Here is an 18,644-nt window from a genome sequence, read left to right on the forward strand (position 1 = left end):
AACTGCTCGGCACACATCGACACGCGCCTCCGATCGCTGTGCTCGCGGAGCTCGAGTGTTGTAACTCTTCTGCGGTCGTGAACAAAGTGGGGGAGGCATATATAAGATCCTGGTTGCCCCGCCGATGCCCCAGTAGTCTCTAGTCATCATCCCGCATTGCAACCACCATCTTAGATCGGAGAAAGGGAGTTAGAAATAAAGGAGCTGGGAGAGGAGGAAGAAAGGGAATTAAAATAAGCGCGAGAGGCCGCAACGAGGCGCGGGATTTACACGCGACGAGCGGACCCACCGAGCAGTCTTTTTCATCCCTTCGAGGGACGCCGTTGCTTCAGGATGAAGCTCGCAGCTTTTATTTTTCTGCTCTTCTGTCTCGGTGAGTCTTTGCTTCAGTTTTGTCAGGAATTTTCTTTACTAATTTCGCTTGTAATCGATTCCGGAGGTTTGGCGGACGAAATTAACTGTTTCTTCACCGACGCCTCGATTGGCTGCTCGAGTCTCGTGGCTCGAAAGTTCAGCCGCGACCCCGTTAGACCAACAATGGCGGTTGGATCACTGAACTACGAGCAGAATCGTTTGTTTCCACTCCGCTTGCATTCGCCGGATTTTACGTCTCGCTTCACTCGGACTCGCGCGTGCCAATTCGTTGCCTCGTCTTTCTCGGGCTGCGAAAATTCGAGTACCGATAAATTAACAAATGAAGAAAATCACACGAAAATTTAAGCCAGCCCGCGAATCCTCGCGCTGTTGATTCCCCTCAACCCGACGATGGAAACGAACCCGTGACCTTTAAGAACATTTCTCGAGCGGCTAGTTAATGGAAACTTGATGCAAATCGGCGCGGCCCGTCCGTGAAACATCGGCGATTGAGCAAACGATCTCACCACATCGAATCGCATGAGCTCGTGCGTGCTAATAACTAACAACTGGAAACCTGAAAATACGAAAAACATCATATTTTTTTCCCATCGAATCTATTGCGTAATTGAAAGTGTTTGATATTACGTATTTTTATTGATCCGAAGACAAGGATCTTCGACCAAAATTCTAATTCATCAATTATTCATCACTTTTTTGTCTCGAGAGTTTGTGGGATCCGGCAAACAATATTTGCCAGCAGGCGGACTTCCAAAAATAATTTCATTCAGCATTCGAATGTCCAGATTTTTCCAAACTTTTGCAAATCCAGCCAAGCGGTCACGCAGTCTCCCAGTTTCATCGATTCGATTATGAAAATTACACCGAACGACGCTGTTCAAAGTTTTGCTTTCTTCTCATCGGAGCAGTTTCGTCATGTTTTCCTCGACAAAGTGGAGAAACAAAAAACTGGAAAGCTGTTCTCGTCTCGAGGAGACTCACGGTTCGAGCACTCAACGAATCGTGATATCCACGTATGAAAATAACCAGCCAGAAGCAGCTCGCTCTTTTTCGCTTGGGTGCTCGAACGCGCGATGCTCGTTTGCCTCGCGGACACTTTCTCACTTTCTTCCGTGGAACACGCGTCGAGCAAAATCGTACGAGGCTCGCGAGGTCGACCGGCATCCGGCTCTATCCGCCTTCCATCGTAATTCACCTTCCCCCGAGCTCATTCTCCGGCTAATGTACACACTCAGGGACGCGCACGCCCGCACTGCCTTGAAATATCAAAATTATCATTCGTAACGAGTTTTGCCTGAATCAAACAACACTCGAATCCTTCTCCGGACGAAAGTGGAGTCGGAAATCAAGGGAAGGGAGGTGTCCCAAGATCGGGTGAAAATCATCGGGTTTCGGAGGCTCCGGAAAGACTTTTTTCAGCGTAACATCTCGCGGGGGATCTCATCGCAGATTAATCCAGATTCGAATTGCTGGAAGGAGAGCACAGAGCGAGCCTGGGTTTTTTGAAATTCGAAGCCACTCTTTTCTCCAATTTTTTCAAGGTGCCGCGACGGCCTTAACTCGAAAGCAGGAAGCCGTCGAGCAGAATCGCCGCAAAGTGTCCTTGCCCGGTCGTCGAACAGCGCAGCCCTCGACTGCAGCTCCTGACGAGGATCTCGAAGAATACGAGGACGAGGTCGTCTTGTCCGAAAACTGTCCCGAGGCGAATGGCTACTTTCCTGATCCCGAGCAATGCGACAAGTATCACGACTGCCGGGACGGCAAACCGACCGTCAAACTGTGCCCGGATGGCCTCGTATTCAACGACTACGATCCTGCTGTCGAGAAATGCGACTTGCCGTTCGGCATCGACTGCACGAAACGCCCCAAACTCCGTGAGTTTCAAAAAATATTTTATTCCACTTCTTGGCTTATGCAGCAGATAAATTTTTGAATTCGAACGAAATAATTGAGGGTAAAACTACCCGATATTTTTCGTCTCTAAAGTATATTGCATATTCCGACTAAAGTTTATCGCTTTTGGTGACAAATTCCACGCGAACATTTGCAGAGGAACCTCATCCATCTTCAAACTGTCCCCGAATGCACGGCTACTTTGCCCACGAGGACCCGAGGATCTGCGACGTTTTTTACTACTGCGTCGAGGGCAAATTCAACATGATCAAGTGCCCCGACGGCTTAGTATTTTCGGAGAAAACTGGAATCTGCAACTGGCCCGATGAGGCGTCGAAAAAGGGCTGCGGCTCTCGCGAACTCTTCAACTTCACGTGCCCCAAAGTCGACGAATCCGTAGCAGCGACCCACCCCCGATACGTCGATCCTGACGACTGTCAGTTTTTCTATGTTTGCGTCAACGGAGAAGTCCCGAGAAGAAACGGGTGCAAACTCGGACAGGCTTTCGACGAACGCACGAAAAAGTGCGACTGGGCGAGAAAAATTCCTGAATGGTAACACCTTTTGCACTTCTTTCATCCCTCGGTCCGAATGAAACAATTTCCTGGCAAATTTATCAGCAGTTTTTCGATAATTCATTATTTGAAGTTTTAATTGACGTGACGTTCCTTCAAAATGACATTTGCCATGACATTTTTGAGAAACTGTCTTTCCAATCTGTCAATCAAATGAAAAAGTTTCATGACGAAATTATTGCTATTGCGATTGAGGAATAAAATCGAGAGTTTAATGAAAAATTTAATTGGCAATAAAATCGAAATTTTAATGGCAAATTGAACTGGAATTCGAATAGAAAATTGATGAAAGTCTTCATTGTTCTCGTGACCTAAAATTTGTGAATTCCGATTCCAAAATGAATTTTGGAGTAATTTATGATTTTGTTCGTTAAAACGACGATTCAGGAGATCATGAAACCTCAGAAGCTCCTTCAGAAAAAAATGTTGCCAAGAGCCCTTTGAATTCTCAGTCCTTAGTTGATCTCACGGTCAAATCGAAGTACGGCCCTGACTGGAAAGTTGGAAAAAAGAACAAAGAGTTTCCGAGAGGATGCGTCGACGCATCCCACGCACGACAATAAAACGACGTTGAAATTTCGACGAGGCGTTTCGCCTCGTTGCCAGCTCGTCGAACATCAAATTCATCCTTTCACTTTTTTCTCTCGTGGTTCCACAGCAAAGACTGGTACAAGGGTCAGCTCACAGACGCCGAGCTGGACGCTCTGGAGAATCCACCGGCCAAGCCAAAAACGAGTGGTGCCCCGAGCAGGCGGAAGGGAACGAGACCACCCAAAAATTGATCGGATTGTGACGAGCCTTCTTTTAATTTTAATGATAAACTGTACGACTTTTTTTGGTTGCATTATTTGTAAAATAAATTTTGTTTGATACCAAAATAAGCAAGTTTGAAAATTCTTTTCGAATCTGCTCCGTTCGACGTTTGAATCAACGAGAGAGAGAGAGAGAGAGAGAGAGAGAGAGAGAGAGAGAGAGAGAGAGAGAGAGAGAGAGAGAGAGAGAGAGAGAGAGAGAGAGAGAGAGAAGAAGTATGGAAAAACTCAATCAAATTGAATTGATGAATAATTTTGAAACGTTTAAAAATTTTTCACCGTTAACGACTGATGACTCGAAAAGTCAAAAATCTTGCTTTCTTCCCATTCGATTGTCGAATCAACAGTTCGTAATTAAAGAGCTCTCTCGTTGATTGACGTTACGTGAAAACCGACTTTCGTTTTCCTCGACCGTTTGCACCTTCTTTTCCCTCCGGGCCCTGAAGAAATAAGTTCTATCGAAAAAGACTTGACGCGAGTCCAGGAGGAGGAAAAAAGCTTCCAGGTGAGTGGAAAAGTACGTTGGGAGATGAAAACGAAAAAATAAACAAAAAATGTTTAACCAAAGAACGTGCGCATCGTTGGGCAACCGCGGGTGAGTCTCCATTTTAATCGAAACTCGCCTTTCCCCCAGGCATACATTTCGTCGCGATCTTCAATTCGATTTCTTCCTTTTTTCCACACTATTTACTCTTCTCATTCACCATCCCGCATCCGAATCCGAGACTTCTGCGTTTCTGGTGCCCTCTTTGAGATTTTTTGTCCATTAGCATTCGACAGATTTTCAGCAAGAGCCATTTTCAAACGATTTTTCTCCATCGATCAATGACTTTCGATCGTAAACGTAAACAACGCTCGGTTTGCTTCACGACATTCATTCTTATTGTGCGCGCACGTCTTTCTCGTTTATCCTGCATGCTACGAAGCATTCTCCACATTTCCCGTTCCAAAGGCTAACGGGTACTTGTCTATAGGACATTAAAACCGTTAGTCCAAGAAAAGAACGCGATGAAGAACTTCTTTTGCGTCACTTTGTGAATAACAATTGAGCGTTGAAAGCGCCACTGGAAATCTCGAGCTCTGAGCTCGCTGGGCATAATCTTTTCAGCATTTCTTTGTCCCCGATCATCGCATTTCAGCTCCGTCGAAAGGCTCGTGTCACTCGCTCACCGAAATAGCGACGATTCAACGAAAGATTGAGAGGGAACGAAAGAGCGATCAGCCAGAGTCGATTCTCTTCGAATTCGTTGAGGGCCGACGAAGATAAAATGTTACGCAAACAAAAATTAGTAGGCGCCGTGACGAGGTTTTCAAAAAAAAAGTAAAAAATTTGTAAAATCATGATTTCCGGGTGCAGGTCGTCCGAAAAGTGTCAAATCGTTCGAATTTCCCAACATATTTTTCGAGCGAGCATGAAATGCACGTGCTGTCGTAAAAAACGACCTTCTCAATTCCCAGTTCTCGGGTGGGGAAAAGTAGGGAAGGGAGAGGGAGCGTTTGGGGAAGGGGACTGTCAAACGAAACTGTCAAACGGATGATAGAAATTAGGGAAAAAGATATACGAACAAATGGCAAATTTAGGTGGACCATTACGAACGAAAATGAGTCTCATTAGAGAAGAAACTTCTGCAGAAAATGTCCAGTAGAATCCGGTATTTGTTAGCCGGTATTCCCGAAGAGTGTTCGTAGTAAAAGTGAGAAGAGGATTGACAGAAGCGGAGGGGCGGGGCGGGCAGTGTACGTTAAATCCCGATTCTCGACTGGACGACAGTCTTTTCAACAGTAATGAGCGAAGCCTCTCGGGAGAGTAAAACGCAAGCGAAAGTGGGGAAATGGTTTTGATAGTGGGGACAGAGAGGGTATACCCGATGGAGAGCCATCGAGGGAGCAGTATCTCGCGACGAGACGCCATTCCGAAGAGCGGCCAAAGAAACTCTCCTCAAAGCTCAGTAGTCAAATAATTAGATCAATAAAAAATCGACCGCTCCGCTCCGACAAGAGACTCGCCGAGGGACAGTTCTTTTCGACGATTTTACAAAATGGTCAGACTGTGCTTTTTGGTATTAGCGATAGCATCGACGGCATGTGAGTATACACGTCAAAGAATTTCCATTAGAATATAAGGGCGAGTCTGCTCCCGGGATTGTTTCGATTAACGGAGAAAAATCGTTCGTCCTGCTCGAGTGACAAAAACCCCGGGAATTTGAATCTCAATAAAATCGATGAGTGAGAATAATCCGCGTTGAATCAGCATTGCAACGAAAAAATTCGCGGGCTCGAAACGAGTTCATTGATCTGGCAAGTTTTATTATTTGGAAAACGTCGAACTAGTTTAATCGCTCGACGTGTCCGAGGCCCGTAGTAAATCGTGTGCTTTACGATAGCCTCGTTATCTCGTTAACGGGCGGAATAAAGAAAAATATTTGTTGAGACTGAGGAGAGATTAGCAGAAAACTAGTAGTGTAGCGCGGGGTAGCTCGACAGGAGACAGTCTCGGCAGTCCGAAACTTTCTAAAGTGTAAATGTCAGTCGGAGGTGGCTCTCTCGTGGTTGTCGGTTGCATAAGTTATATTCTCTATCATCTGGACGCCCTGCAAAGCCAATCTTTCGTATCTCTCTTTTTATTAATATATTCATGTATTCGAGCTCGTTCAAGTTTGAAGAATTGCATAACAAAACGCGTTTCCATAGCGCCTTCAAATCGTAAACTCTCCGTGAGTTTTCATCTCGCGCGACAGATCGAACGAACAGCTGCTCAAAAGCACGGAACGAATTGCGACTTAACGATGCGGATTTAAGCGCCAAAACCGACCAAAATAATGGCGTCAAAATGCCAAAGATCATTAAATATTTTTGGGGTTGACGTTTTCCGTTGAACTCGAGCTCGGATTGCGAATGAATTTATTGACGCTTGATCGTCTTTCGATGAGATTATTCCGACTCGATGAGTCTTCGTGATTCTTTCCAGACGCGGTGATATCCTGCCCGAAGAAGGATGGACAGTACGAGGATCCCATTCAGTGTGACAAATACTACGAATGCCGGGATGGCCAAGCTGTGGAGAAGCTTTGTCCCGACGGTCTCGTGTTCGATCCTTTGAACCGCAAGATAAACAAGTGCGATCACATATTCAACGTCGAATGCGGTGACCGTGAGGAATTGCGTAAGTTTTTAACGTCGCGACTCGCGTTCCAGCTCCCGAGACTTTCAGCTCTCGCTTCCGCGAATTTCTCGCTAATTAAACGTCGCCATTACGGGTGGTTACTTAATTACGAGTGGAACGAGCCGTGGCGCGATCTTGCTTGAGATTTATTGCTACGACTTGACCTACCGTTGACGAAATCTGCTCAAACCGACATTTTTCCAAGGGAGCGCGTTTCTTTTCTCCAACTGAAAAAACTTGTGCCGAAAAAGAGCAGCTTTAAAATCGAGCTGGAAAAAGTTCTCTCCTCCTCAGAGCCCGCGCGGATCGTGCGTCCCTAAAATCCCTTCCGATTTATCGATTGCAGAGCCGCCTCAGCCGACTGCCAAATGTCCGAGACGCAACGGATTCTTCGCCCACCCGGACCCTTCGGTGTGCAACGTTTTTTACAACTGCATCGACGGCACCGCCGTTGAAAACACGTGCACGACTGGTCTCCACTTTGACGAGTACTCTGGCACTTGTGTTTGGCCGGAAAGCGCGGGCCGTCAGGTAAGCAGAGCGACGAATGAGTCGAGCTTTTCGTCAAGGATCGGCAGAACCATTGTTCATCGGCGATCATTCGCTAGAACCCCGAGTCCGAACAGCGGCCGATTCGCCAGCCAGGAAAATCTGCTTAAAAAGTTGTCCAGCCCCCCCCCGGAAAATCCTGCACCATTTTCAAGTCGGTTCCGTCACTTTTCAGGGTTGTGGCGTCGTTGGAAAGAAGTTGGAAGACGGTTTCGAGTGCCCGAAAGACCGTCAGACCGACACGAGAGGATTGGTCGACCACCCGAAGTACGCGCACCCCGAAGACTGTCAGAAGTTTTACGTCTGCCTGAACGGCGTTACTCCCAGGGAACAAGGCTGCAGCGAAGGCACGGTTTACAACGAAGAGGTTCAGCGGTGCGACGCTCCTGAAAACGTTCCCGGATGGTACGTAAAAATCCTTTCGATCACGACGACTGCACTCCCTTAACTGAAGCTCCGATTCCGAGCAGAGATTTTGCTGCGTTATCGATTGATAATCCCTGCGGTTTTTGCAGCGAGGATTGGTACAAGGATGACGACAAGAAGCCCTGAACGCAGCGTCGCAAATCACCTGTCCCGCATCGGGACGCTCAGCACACATTGTCTCCGTACTTTCGTATACTTCGTGTTGTGTAATTTCGATTTAATATTTAGCCAGGTAATTAAATTTTATAATAAATTAGGCGTTGTAATAAAAAAATGAAAATTGTACGACACTTTCGTCTGTTTTTGCACCCCGAACCTGCGAGTCTGCTTAATTTTTGAAAGACCTCCTAAAAAGGCATTTTTCGAGGGTTTCTCGTATTCGCGAAGACAAAAAACCGATGGACCGTTTAGAAGGATCTGAAAAAATCTCGGAAAATTCGCCCAGCTTAAAATGAGCTGCAACGTCGTTGAAAAATCTCCTGAAGCATTTGCCTGAGATAAACTTTCGGAGAGTCGAGCGAAAGCCCGGAGGAATGAAGAAAAAGTAGGGCGCTCGTCAGCAACAATGGGCTTCATCGAGCTCCGCGTCCGATTTCAATGCAGCCTTCCTGTTCGAGCCCACGCGGACTTCGAATTAGAATAGAGCAAATGTAGGGTACGAACGGGCGTTCCAGTCTCAAGGCGATATATACGTGACTAACAGAGAGTCGCCGAGGACTTCCGCATTGCGGAATTAATGTTTTTCACATATAATTTGTTTACTGGAAGAAAAGAGCAAGAATTCGCGCGGAAATTGCGTGGCCTGGTTGCGGCAATGTAATTGGCACTTTTCGCACTTTTCAAATTCAGTCGAAGCGTCCAACCAATCGATAGCTGAGTTCGTAATAAATCTTCGGTCAATGCGTATTAGTTTGTAGTATTTTTTCCCAGTTCGAAAACCGCGAAATCGAGCCTCGTTGCTGCTCGAGAAAAGTCACTTTTCTTTATTCAACAATGCGTGTCTCTCGATTCGCTGCGGTTTCAATAAAAATCACCGTCACGGTCACGATTGGTGTCGTTTATCAGAGCATATGTCTATAGATAGAGTTCGAAAGATCAATGGCTTCCGGAGAGCGGAGACGGAGAGCGAGGCTCTTATGGACACTTTTTTCAGCTCCACACTCGAGTAAATCGTCACTCTGTCGCTTTCTCCTGGCCTCGTCTCTCTCGGTTGATCTCGATAAAAGGTCGAGACGCCGGCTGCAGATAAACTCACGCAGCTCGCAGCTCTCGTTTCTCACTTTTTCGCGGTCCTTTTTCGAAGGTCCGTTCGCGTGGGGTGGCCCAAGTCCTGGCCACGAGCTCGATCGATGTGAGACACGCCGGGGACCGGAAGAAAAAGCCAATTTTTCATTCGCTCTTTAAGCTTTTTTCGAAACAATAAAAACCCTCGATAAAATGGCGTCGAAAGTTGTCCGGCTCTTTGAAAATCGTAACGATTTATCAACAGGCTTTTTTTGCACGAATAACTTTCGCTGTCAATAGAAATTTTGCTACAATTTATTCTGAATAGACGATAAAAAACGATCCGATTCGTTGATATATCATTCATAAGGATTCTTTTTTTCATCTGCCTTCGAACGTCGCTTACGTATCGGTCGATACCTGGCGAGAGTAAGGGCACAAGTCGCAGCGACTTTCGTCAGCTCAGACCCAAAGTACACGTCACAGTCGCTTTTTCCTATCAAAGTCGTCCATCCGGTGACTTTCATGCGATCGATCCTCGCTCGGAATCAAGCTTCGCACACATATTGATGCGGCGCGGATAACCGCCACGGCGTAGATTTTTACTTTCGTCTCCGGTCTCTCGGTCAGTCGCGGACCTTGAAGTCTCAGAGCCCCGGGCGGCGCTGTCCCGCGCGGAGACGTCAGCTCCAGGGGAGAGCTTCCTCGGTGTCGATTTACGCGTGAAAAATACTCGTCACGGCCTCGAACGGTCTTCATCTCTTTGTGACAGATCTCGCGGGTTACGTGTCCGGGAAAAACGCCCGGGGCTCGCGAGCAATCCGCTGTTTTCCTTGCGAGCTTCGGCCCCGAATTTCATGCTTCGAAGCCACCGAATCAATTCCGCTGAACGATGATTCGTAGTTTCGCCTCTTAAAACCGGTTTCTCGCCTGTTGACCATTTTTTACGAGTAATTACACTGAATCTCGTCAGATGGAAAGAAAACCATCGCAGCGCTTTCAGAATCCATTGAAAATCGACGAATAACGAGAACGATCAGTCAGCATTCGACACACAAGCGAGACGAATCTTTGAAAACAAACATTCCAAGCCGCAATATCCTTTCGTCGAGGTAATCCGGCGAGCGACCAAAGCACGAAAAAGTCCGGAGAGCCGGGCTCGAACGAAGAGAAATGCTCGTGCGTAGAGTACTTGGAAAGCGCATACGCACTGTCCCTGCGATGAATATTCCCATCGATCAGTCTAGACGCGTGGTGGCATTCGGGTGCACACACTCCACAAAGATCGTGGCGAGAGTCTCACGTGGAAAGTGCGTGGTGTGTCGCGACGAAGAGCGACAGAGCGAGAAAGTCCACGGAGCCGCGGAGATAATGGAATAGACAAATGGGAGTTCGAGTGAAAGGATCATTTGAAATTCCAACCTTTTTCGACTCGAAACAACGAACATCAAGTTCGAAAGTTCGGATGTGAATCTTTCATTTAATATGATTCATTCACTCACGAACTTTGAGGATTTCCTCATCGAGGATGCATTCCAAATTTTCTGACATTTGGACCAAGGGGTTCGGGAATCCTCGCGATGTTCAGAGGCTTCAAATCTTCTTTGGATCCCTATGAATTCTACCGATTTGTGATTCGTGTGACGCCCCCCTTTATTTTGATGAGAATTTGGTAAAAATCTGACTCCATTTTGGGCGAGGTTCCCCGATCAGGAAGAGTCTTTCGGACCATTTTTTTTCTCAGTGAATCCCCATGACGAAAGCGTGAAACCTTGCACCAGCAATTCGCGAATTCAAAGTCTTGAGTATAGTGAAAAAAAAAAAACGTAACGAAAAACCCGATGAAATAATCGAAGTTTGATGGGGAAGAACGACGGCGAGCCGCCAATGGAAGAATCCTGTGAATAAGAAAGAGGCGGGAGGAGTTTCGGGAGAAAGGGTGGGGGCGGTTGTGTGAAATGCAACAAGAAATGAAGTTGAGGTGGTGGTTATGGTGGTGGTGCGGTTACCAGTGGAGCGAAACGGGACCAGAAACGAGAGAGCCACAGTCACGTATCGCAGCTCTCGACGAATCTCACCGGACGACATCGCCGCTAATTCAATTTTAAATAATAATCAAAGAAATCGGGAAAACGAGGGTTCATTTTCCAGTGAGATGGCAAGAACGAAAGCCTGTCAAAGGTTCGCCCCGAGATCGACGACGGCGAGTCGCTCCCTCACGACATTCATCCTCGTCGCGACCCTGGGCGTTTCCATCGTCAGTGGACAATTCCGATGCCCCGAAGAAAAGGGATTCTTCCCCGATCCGGAACAGTGCGATCTCTATTACTCCTGCGTCGATGGAGTTGCCGAGGAAAAACTCTGCAAGGATGGACTCGTCTTCAGAGATGACAATCCCAAGAAGGATTTCTGCGACCTTCCGGCCAACGTTCCCTGCGGCGATCGCACTGCCCTTCGTAAGTCCATCATTAATTTCTCATTTTTTTTCGGGGCTTCTCTGTGCTCCAGGAACTAGTGAATGGGGATTTCTGCACAGTTTTTCTCGCCCGGGGCTTTCCACGAGTGCTGGCAGCCAAGTTCAAAAAAGTTTGCTTCACAATCTGTTGTTTTTGTTTTGCTTGTGCCGAAGAGTTGGAAAAATCCAACAGTTTTCAGGCTGAGAAGGACGAAATTGAGCATTGAAAGTTCTCGTGAAATTTCCACGTCCCGAATGCAAGGAAATTCGTTTTGGGCTGGAGGAGTATTTATAGAAATTCATAAAAACAGGTTAGACCACGATGAGGCTCGTAACCGACTGGTTTCGGTGGAGTCCGCGTGCATTTGGAGCCACGACGATACACCGCGAATGCACAATGCTCCGGACGTTTTTCTCCTTTTCTCAGACTCTTGTCAATCGCGGGATAACCGGTCTCCGTTGGAAAAGATTTTCGTCGTCAGCGAGTCAGCCGACGAATACGACATCGAGTTTCGGGAATGTGGTCGATTTAGCATTCTCTTTTGATCCTTAAATAGAACGATTTTCTCAAGGTGAAGAGATTCGTGAACGCGAGTTCAGCCTTGAGGAGCTTCGGGACCGAATCTCAACTCAATTTCGATATTCAGGTCGTTCGACCATCCGGAAATTCATAAATTCCGCAACGACTCCCTTCGTGATTATTTTCCGCGTCAGCCCTTTGAAATTGTCGTTCTCACGTCGATTCTTTTAACTTCGCAGAGGAGCCTCAACCCACGAAGGGCTGTCCACGAGCGAACGGTTACTTCAAGCACGAAGATCCCTCGGCCTGCGACCGTTTCGTAAACTGCATCGACGGCGTGCCGACCGTGATGTCTTGTCCCCCAGGACTCGTCTACGAGGACAAAGTCTCGAGCTGCGTCTGGTCGGTCGACGCGACGGTAAACTGCAACGTGAAACGCGATTCTCTCGAGGATGGTTTCACGTGCCCCGACGAGAATGTCATCGGACCTGGAGGCAGGATCCTGCCCCATCCGACTTACCCCCACCCCGAGGACTGCGCGAAATTCTACATCTGTCGAAACGGCGTCCAACCTCAGAAGGGACAGTGCGAGGACGGCACTGTCTACAACGAGGAAACGTTCAGGTGTGCCGAGCCCGAGAGTGTCCCAGGATGGTGAGTCGGAAACAAAGATTTCGTTTAAAAAATTTCGCCAAAATCTTTCATTCCTAACTTACAGTAATTTCGATCATTAATCGGTCCTCGTTTTCTCGTTATTTCAGTGAGGATTACTACAAGGGAAAGAACTGATTTCGTGCCACACATTTATTGCAAATAAATACAAAATACTTGAATAATAAACTTTCGCCAAAAAGTTTATTGCCACGTTCGACTTTATTTTCCTATTCGTAAGACAATAAACGTATTTTTTATTCTTACGTAAGAGCTTACCGTTCGTACGCACTCATTGTCTTCGACGGATCTAGAATATTTACCTTTCCCATTGCGCAACACTCGCGTCGTTAAAAGTAGGGAAGAATTGCGAAATAGATAATTATCGCGGAAAGAAAATTCGAGTGATATTATATTTCGTGAGAAATTATACGAGTCCTTTATTCTCTCCTACTTTATCGAGATTTCAAGAGTTCTCTTCTCGAATCGGTGTGCGCGAACGCGATCGAATTCTCCGCTGGCTCGATGCCGATGCGCTTTCGGATTCGTACCACGCAATTTCACCTTTTCTCATTTACCTAATTGCAACCTTTCACTTTATGTAATACTGTGCATTACCGAGATACATATTTCTGTGTGTTTTCACGTGTGCGAGCGTGTGTCTTCGCACAAACGAGAATCGAGGAGCGTTGCAGCTGCGATCGCTCCGCGACATGGCGAGGACCGATCTCGCCTGTGGCATTTCCCGTCGAAAAAGTGCTCGCCTTGATCCACCAATATAATCTGACGAAATAAACGTATCTACGGAATCTCGACAAAAGTCTCATTCTTTTCAATTATTCTCGGGCCAGCACCCGAGCGAGAGGCACGAGTTCATTGATATTTCCAGAATACTTTCACTCCGATCGCCACGTGTGTCCGCTCCACGCAGCCCCGCGCACAGAGGACGCTCGCTTCATCCGAGTCGAAGTTTCCTTGGAAAAACTGGCTTTTCAAAAACTCCAAAAAGTTGGCGCGTCAACGACGTTGGAACTCGAATTTTTTTCGAGGGTTTTGGTGTTCTTGCAAATTCGAGCTCAACGAAAACGATCGAAAAGACTTTTAGTAGAAAAGCAGGAAAAAGGATTTGAATAAAGAGGGGGTCGAGCGCTCTGCGGAGACACTGAACAGGAAAATTTTTAGAATTCCAAGTGAAATTAACTAAAAGGCAATTCTGAGAGGAAATGTTGACAGAATAATTCGCTCGAAAAGGTGAGAATCGTTGATGCTTTTATTCCACTAAATTCGTTATCGAATCAGCTCAAAAACGAAAGTTTTCACGAATTATTTTCGGCATTGCGAAGAGATTATTGTTCCACCTGTGCGTGAATTTTATTGTGCAAGAAACGACACGAGACGACCGGGTGTTCTCTCGGATTGACTGCTTTCACTATCCGCCGCAGAATGTTCGAGGATCTGGTTCCCTCCTCGGGTCTGGATCTTGCGCAAAATCAAGCCCTCGAGGCACGAGCATATAAGTCCACCGACGAGAGATAATTCGCCCTAAAAGTCCATTTCGAGCCCTTCTCGTCGTAATTAATTTCGTTTCCCGTTCGATCACCGCGATTTTTTATTTATCCTTGGACAAAAAAGTTCGTAAAATTTGACGAGACAGTGGTCGTCGAAAGCATTTTCATTTCCCTCCATCGTCACACCTGCTTTATCGAGAATTTCAAACTCTGCGTGAAAACTCATCGCGCCGATTTTCGAGCACTGAATTTAGCGTCGATCGGTGAAAACGCAAACGCTCTTACCGATTAGAACGTGGCAGATTTGCAGCAGTGTTTTTGTGCGGAAAAAAGTGCGTTTAAAAAAATCAATTTTTTGTCCTTTCCTGCTTCGAGAACTTCGAGTCTTACGACAATAAATTTAACGAAAAGAAACAACTGCGCCCCAAAGTTGACGATCCAACGGATTTTTTGTTGCCTTTTTCTAATACTTTCCCGCGTATTCAACAAAAAAAGGAAAACAATGCGATGTTCGCGGTCCGAAGCCCAGTTTTTTTCACTTTGCTCAAACGAGGAATGAAACGTGACACGAAAGAACGGTGCGGGAGCTCACAAATTTCAGCAGCCGATTAAACTTTCTACAAAAAAAGGTGAAACGTTAGACTTTTCGTGCGGCGATCCGATCGAAAGAAGAAAATACAAAAATGTTCCCTCAATTCAAGCGTCAACGTTCGTCCAAAGTTTTTCATCTTTTCCTCTCAAGAAAAACCGATGCTCGAACGATCGGAGATGAAAAATCGTTTTTTATCGATCCCCGAATGCGAACCCGCCAGATTCAGGAGTCCACGCTCCAGCGTCGAGGTCAGACGAGCCCCGAAAGCTATTAAATTGTATAACAAGCAAAACTCTTTAAAAGTAAAGATCGAAGGAGAGAGGGGAGCGCGGATTGTCCGTCGAAAACTCGAGTCGGTGATGATGTGTGTGAGCGTACTTGCGGCGCGTTGAGAGACCGCGGGCGGTGTAAGAGTCGGCGTTGAGTGAAGGGGGCGCCCCTCCGAAGTAGAGTTCTCGAGGCCGTGCACGCAAAGACGTAGAGCTCTGACCAACAACGGGTTCGGTCATATTCTAAGTTTACAGTAGTCCGAGTCCGTTACCGAGCAGACGAGATACGAGACGTTGTTTTCGGGGAAATTCGTGTCCGAGATGAGACAAAGCACCAGAAACCACTTTATCCTGTTGGCATTCGTGGGAATTTTCTCCCCGGGTGAGTAACACAAAAAAACGTGATAAATCTGATCGAAAGATCGCTGGAAACAGTGATCACAAAATAAATAGCTGGAGATATTGAAAAAGCCAGGAATCGAGACCTTTCGTGCTCGCGAATGTACTTTTTGAGTTTGATCTCCGTTCAGCCTTAACGCGTGATTGCGGAACGAGCCGCGAGGGTCAATTTCAGATGGAAAACTTGTTGTTTTTTTTTTCTAATTTTAACTCCGCGTCGATGAATTTGGATTCAACCGCGATCGTCGACATAGGGGTGGAAAAAATGTTGTTATTTTTCGCGCCAGCTCGATTTTCGGACGATCTTCGCTCATAGAAAGTCCCGATCGATACTCCGATCGAATCCCAACCAACGAAAGCTGCTGCGACAGCGACCGATTCTGTGTTTTCTCGTCCCAGGATAAAAGTTCGATTTTCCTAACGACTTCGCGTTCAGAAAAATAGAGACGGAGAAGGAAAGAGACTTACGACACGCTCAAGAATTCTACGAGCGCGTTGACGCCGTACGCGAACGAACCGCTTTCACTGTTTCCTATACGAAGGCGAGAGAGAATCGAACATATGGTTGCACCAACGGCACCTAACGGGAATCTCCCATTGTGAACTCCTGTCACGCGGGTGTTACGAAGATGATATAATGTCGAGCCAATCCCCGACGAGATCATCCTCTTTTCTCCCTCCCCCGGGCCCCCGCGTAGACAAGAGTCGCGCTTCCTTATTTATTATTCAATGATATGCAAGGATCGTGTTACGGCGCACCTCTTTTTGCACGTTATTACCGCGTGCTTCTGCGCGACGGTCACTATTGCGAACCGGCTGTTTCGGTCTTACTCGCAGGACTCGTTTGTATTGGATTTCTTTCTTTTCTACCGCTTCTCCTGGCAATCGAATGGGAATCAAAGCTGGGGCAATTCTCTTTTAATTCATTCAAAGACTCGACAAATTCGCTTTTATGGGAGAATTTATTTCAGAGAATTCGCCACTTTTGTGTCAAATGTCGTCGTCGTGACTCGAAATTCTTTCTCTCTTCGGCATTTTTACGTTTCGGATTTCGACCGAGAGATTTTAAGTCTCTCGCGAGACGTTCTAAAAGTGCCCTGAAGCGTTTTGAGAATCTTCGTTTTTTTAAGTCTGCTTTTACTGTCAAAATATCCGGGGAAATGCGTTGACGGAGAAGTGAAAAGACCGCTGATCAAATTATCGTGGCGCAACAACGAGTCGGCACCGAAAGTTCATTGGGGCCGTTGAACGAACGAATGACTTTCGAGACGGAGCTTCGGGGCTCGCGGATTGAAGGACCGCGGCGAATTAGTGGTTCGAGCGACCTTTACGGGACACTTTTTCAGCACGTTTCTCAGCAGTGAAAGTTAATAATTCGATGCCAGCAATAGAATTTACAATTCTACGACGTTTGTGAAAATCCATAAACTCGAGGAGCTCAAAAGTTTTGTCAAAAAATCACTTTCGTTGAGTTCTTTCTCGTTGTATTTTCCCTGAAAATGTAAAAATCCCATTTTTAAAATTTCTCGAGCATTTTTCCTCCATTTTCTTCCCGACTCAACAAAAATTGTCACATTTTTGCAGCCCTCGGAGCCGCTCTGCTTGGAGCACCGGCCTGTCCAGAACCCTGGGGCGTCCAGGCTTACCCTCATCCCGAGGACTGCGGCTCTTTCTTCCTGTGTACGAATGGCACCCTGACCCTCGAGCACTGCGAGAACGGCCTCCTCTTCGATGGCCATGGCGCGGTGCACAATCACTGCAACTATCACTGGGCCGTGCACTGCGGTGAACGCAAGGCTGACCGTAAGTGCTTAACGCTTATTATTCTATCTGGATAAAAATCTCTCGCGAAGCGTACGACAATGTGATTGAAACTGCGTCGTAATGGACGAGCCGTCGAGAAATCACGATTAATTCGTGTTTTTTGGATTACAAACATTCGAGTCGAATATTTTTTCCGACCTTAAGGTTTCTGGAAAGAATTTAAAGTCATTTGATCAAAGAATGTTTTTTTCGGGTCTTGACTCGCTGTGCCTTAAAAATTCTTATTTTTCTCGGCGTCGAGACGCTGCCGCGTCTCTAGATCAAGGGAAAAATATCTCAGCTTCGATCCGACGATTAAAAAATTCGTTCCACGTTACTATTTGTCTCTTCCCTGTGGGGATGACAGTGATCTCAAATGTTCGTCAGGCTTCGAAAAAATGTTTGTTCAAGCGAGCTTGGTGGATGGTAATTATCTTGGTGCCGTTTCAACGATTCGAGTCATCGATGCAATCGGACTTTTACAGTGACACCTTACAGCACTCCTGGATGTGAATATCAGTTCGGAATTTACCCGGACAGCGATTCCTGCAGCACTTCTTACATAAAATGCATCCACGGGGAACCCCACCAAGAGCCTTGCACACCAGGACTTGCTTACGACGACAAGAGCCACACTTGCGTGTGGCCCGATCAGCTAATTCCCTACTGCAATCCGGAAGCCGTCGTTGGTTTCAAATGCCCTACTAAAGCTCCTCACGGGCCTGCAGCTCGTTTCTGGCCCTTCCCGAGGTCAGTTTCTTCCTTTCAGTCTGAAATTGTCTTTTGCGATGAAATTCTTCCCAGAATAATTGTTTATCGTCACACTTTTATTGATTTTTTCATTTTCGATAGATTTGCTGTACCCGGAGACTGCGGCAGACTGATCACCTGTGTCGAAGGCCACCCTCGTCTCATAACCTGCGGAGATGGCAAACTCTTCGACTCGATTAGCCTCAGCTGCACGGATCCGGACGAGGCGCCTCACTGGTGAGCGTTTTCAACGTTTTCGAAGCGCTTCGGCACTCGATTTTTTCATTGACGAATGAAATTCATCGGGAATTAATCACGCGATGAACTGGATCGATTTTGAGCTTGTTTTTGTTATTTTGTTGCAGTGCGAATCACGTGTAAAAGTCTCGAGCGAGAGGAAGAAGAATCTGTTTTTTTTTCTGGTACTTCAATAAATTCCTGTTCTTCCAAACACGCTGGACATCACGAGCGAACTAGTGCCATCAGATACATCAGAATCGGTCAGGCAGCACACTCAAAAATTGGAGCTCTTCGCCCTCGTATCGAACATCGAAGACTACACTATTTGTCTAAATAAAAAAAAAAAAACTTTTCATTGAGATCATCACACGAAACGAGTCGTTGGTTTGTTTAATTTTTCTCACGCGAAGTTTTGCGGAACGAATCTTTCTTCGCGAGTC

The 18,644-nt window shown here is 46.5% G+C and overlaps 4 protein-coding genes across 4 annotated transcripts; all 4 read left to right on the top strand.

Moving 5' to 3' along the window:
• Nucleotides 1–122: 122 nt before the first annotated feature.
• On the top strand, nucleotides 123–3,724 carry LOC122411103 (protein obstructor-E-like). The gene is made up of 4 exons (XM_043419644.1): nucleotides 123–373; nucleotides 1,917–2,249; nucleotides 2,426–2,822; nucleotides 3,502–3,724. Exons 1-4 carry the CDS (start codon nucleotides 334–336, stop codon nucleotides 3,623–3,625), a joined length of 894 nt encoding a protein of 297 aa, XP_043275579.1. The 5' UTR covers nucleotides 123–333; the 3' UTR covers nucleotides 3,626–3,724.
• Nucleotides 3,725–5,533: 1,809 nt separating this feature from the next.
• Nucleotides 5,534–8,078, top strand: LOC122410807 (protein obstructor-E-like). Its single transcript, XM_043419246.1, has 5 exons — nucleotides 5,534–5,740; nucleotides 6,624–6,818; nucleotides 7,165–7,349; nucleotides 7,543–7,772; nucleotides 7,883–8,078. The coding sequence occupies exons 1-5, from the start codon at nucleotides 5,695–5,697 to the stop codon at nucleotides 7,917–7,919; spliced, it is 693 nt and encodes a 230-aa protein (XP_043275181.1). The 5' UTR covers nucleotides 5,534–5,694; the 3' UTR covers nucleotides 7,920–8,078.
• Nucleotides 8,079–9,821: 1,743 nt separating this feature from the next.
• LOC122410804 (protein obstructor-E-like) lies at nucleotides 9,822–12,909 on the top strand. Its single transcript, XM_043419243.1, has 3 exons — nucleotides 9,822–11,473; nucleotides 12,232–12,646; nucleotides 12,754–12,909. The coding sequence occupies exons 1-3, from the start codon at nucleotides 11,008–11,010 to the stop codon at nucleotides 12,779–12,781; spliced, it is 909 nt and encodes a 302-aa protein (XP_043275178.1). The 5' UTR covers nucleotides 9,822–11,007; the 3' UTR covers nucleotides 12,782–12,909.
• Nucleotides 12,910–15,193: 2,284 nt separating this feature from the next.
• Peritrophin-A (Peritrophin A) lies at nucleotides 15,194–18,578 on the top strand. The gene is made up of 5 exons (XM_043419245.1): nucleotides 15,194–15,394; nucleotides 16,996–17,214; nucleotides 17,700–17,964; nucleotides 18,067–18,201; nucleotides 18,330–18,578. The coding sequence occupies exons 1-5, from the start codon at nucleotides 15,334–15,336 to the stop codon at nucleotides 18,343–18,345; spliced, it is 696 nt and encodes a 231-aa protein (XP_043275180.1). The 5' UTR covers nucleotides 15,194–15,333; the 3' UTR covers nucleotides 18,346–18,578.
• The last annotated feature ends 66 nt before the right edge of the window (nucleotides 18,579–18,644 follow it).

Source organism: Venturia canescens, chromosome 5 (assembly GCF_019457755.1).
Source record: "Venturia canescens isolate UGA chromosome 5, ASM1945775v1, whole genome shotgun sequence".
Classification (NCBI taxonomy): domain Eukaryota; kingdom Metazoa; phylum Arthropoda; class Insecta; order Hymenoptera; family Ichneumonidae; genus Venturia; species Venturia canescens.

Excerpts from the sequence above, each read along its gene's own strand:
- LOC122411103 (XM_043419644.1), top strand. The coding sequence starts at position 334 with ATGAAGCTCGCAGCTTTTATTTTTCTGCTCTTCTGTCTCG. Across the intron at positions 374-1,916 it reads TTTTCTGCTCTTCTGTCTCG|GTGCCGCGACGGCCTTAACT; the intron begins GTGAGTCTTTGC and ends AATTTTTTCAAG. Across the intron at positions 2,823-3,501 it reads GCGAGAAAAATTCCTGAATG|CAAAGACTGGTACAAGGGTC; the intron begins GTAACACCTTTT and ends GTGGTTCCACAG.
- LOC122410807 (XM_043419246.1), top strand. The coding sequence starts at position 5,695 with ATGGTCAGACTGTGCTTTTTGGTATTAGCGATAGCATCGACGGCAT. Across the intron at positions 6,819-7,164 it reads CGGTGACCGTGAGGAATTGC|AGCCGCCTCAGCCGACTGCC; the intron begins GTAAGTTTTTAA and ends TATCGATTGCAG. Across the intron at positions 7,773-7,882 it reads CCTGAAAACGTTCCCGGATG|CGAGGATTGGTACAAGGATG; the intron begins GTACGTAAAAAT and ends CGGTTTTTGCAG.
- Peritrophin-A (XM_043419245.1), top strand. The coding sequence starts at position 15,334 with ATGAGACAAAGCACCAGAAACCACTTTATCCTGTTGGCATTCGTGGGA. Across the intron at positions 15,395-16,995 it reads CGTGGGAATTTTCTCCCCGG|CCCTCGGAGCCGCTCTGCTT; the intron begins GTGAGTAACACA and ends ACATTTTTGCAG. Across the intron at positions 17,215-17,699 it reads CGGTGAACGCAAGGCTGACC|TGACACCTTACAGCACTCCT; the intron begins GTAAGTGCTTAA and ends GGACTTTTACAG.
- LOC122410804 (XM_043419243.1), top strand. The coding sequence starts at position 11,008 with ATGGTGGTGGTGCGGTTACCAGTGGAGCGAAACGGGACCAGAAACGAG. Across the intron at positions 11,474-12,231 it reads CGGCGATCGCACTGCCCTTC|AGGAGCCTCAACCCACGAAG; the intron begins GTAAGTCCATCA and ends TTAACTTCGCAG. Across the intron at positions 12,647-12,753 it reads CCCGAGAGTGTCCCAGGATG|TGAGGATTACTACAAGGGAA; the intron begins GTGAGTCGGAAA and ends TCGTTATTTCAG.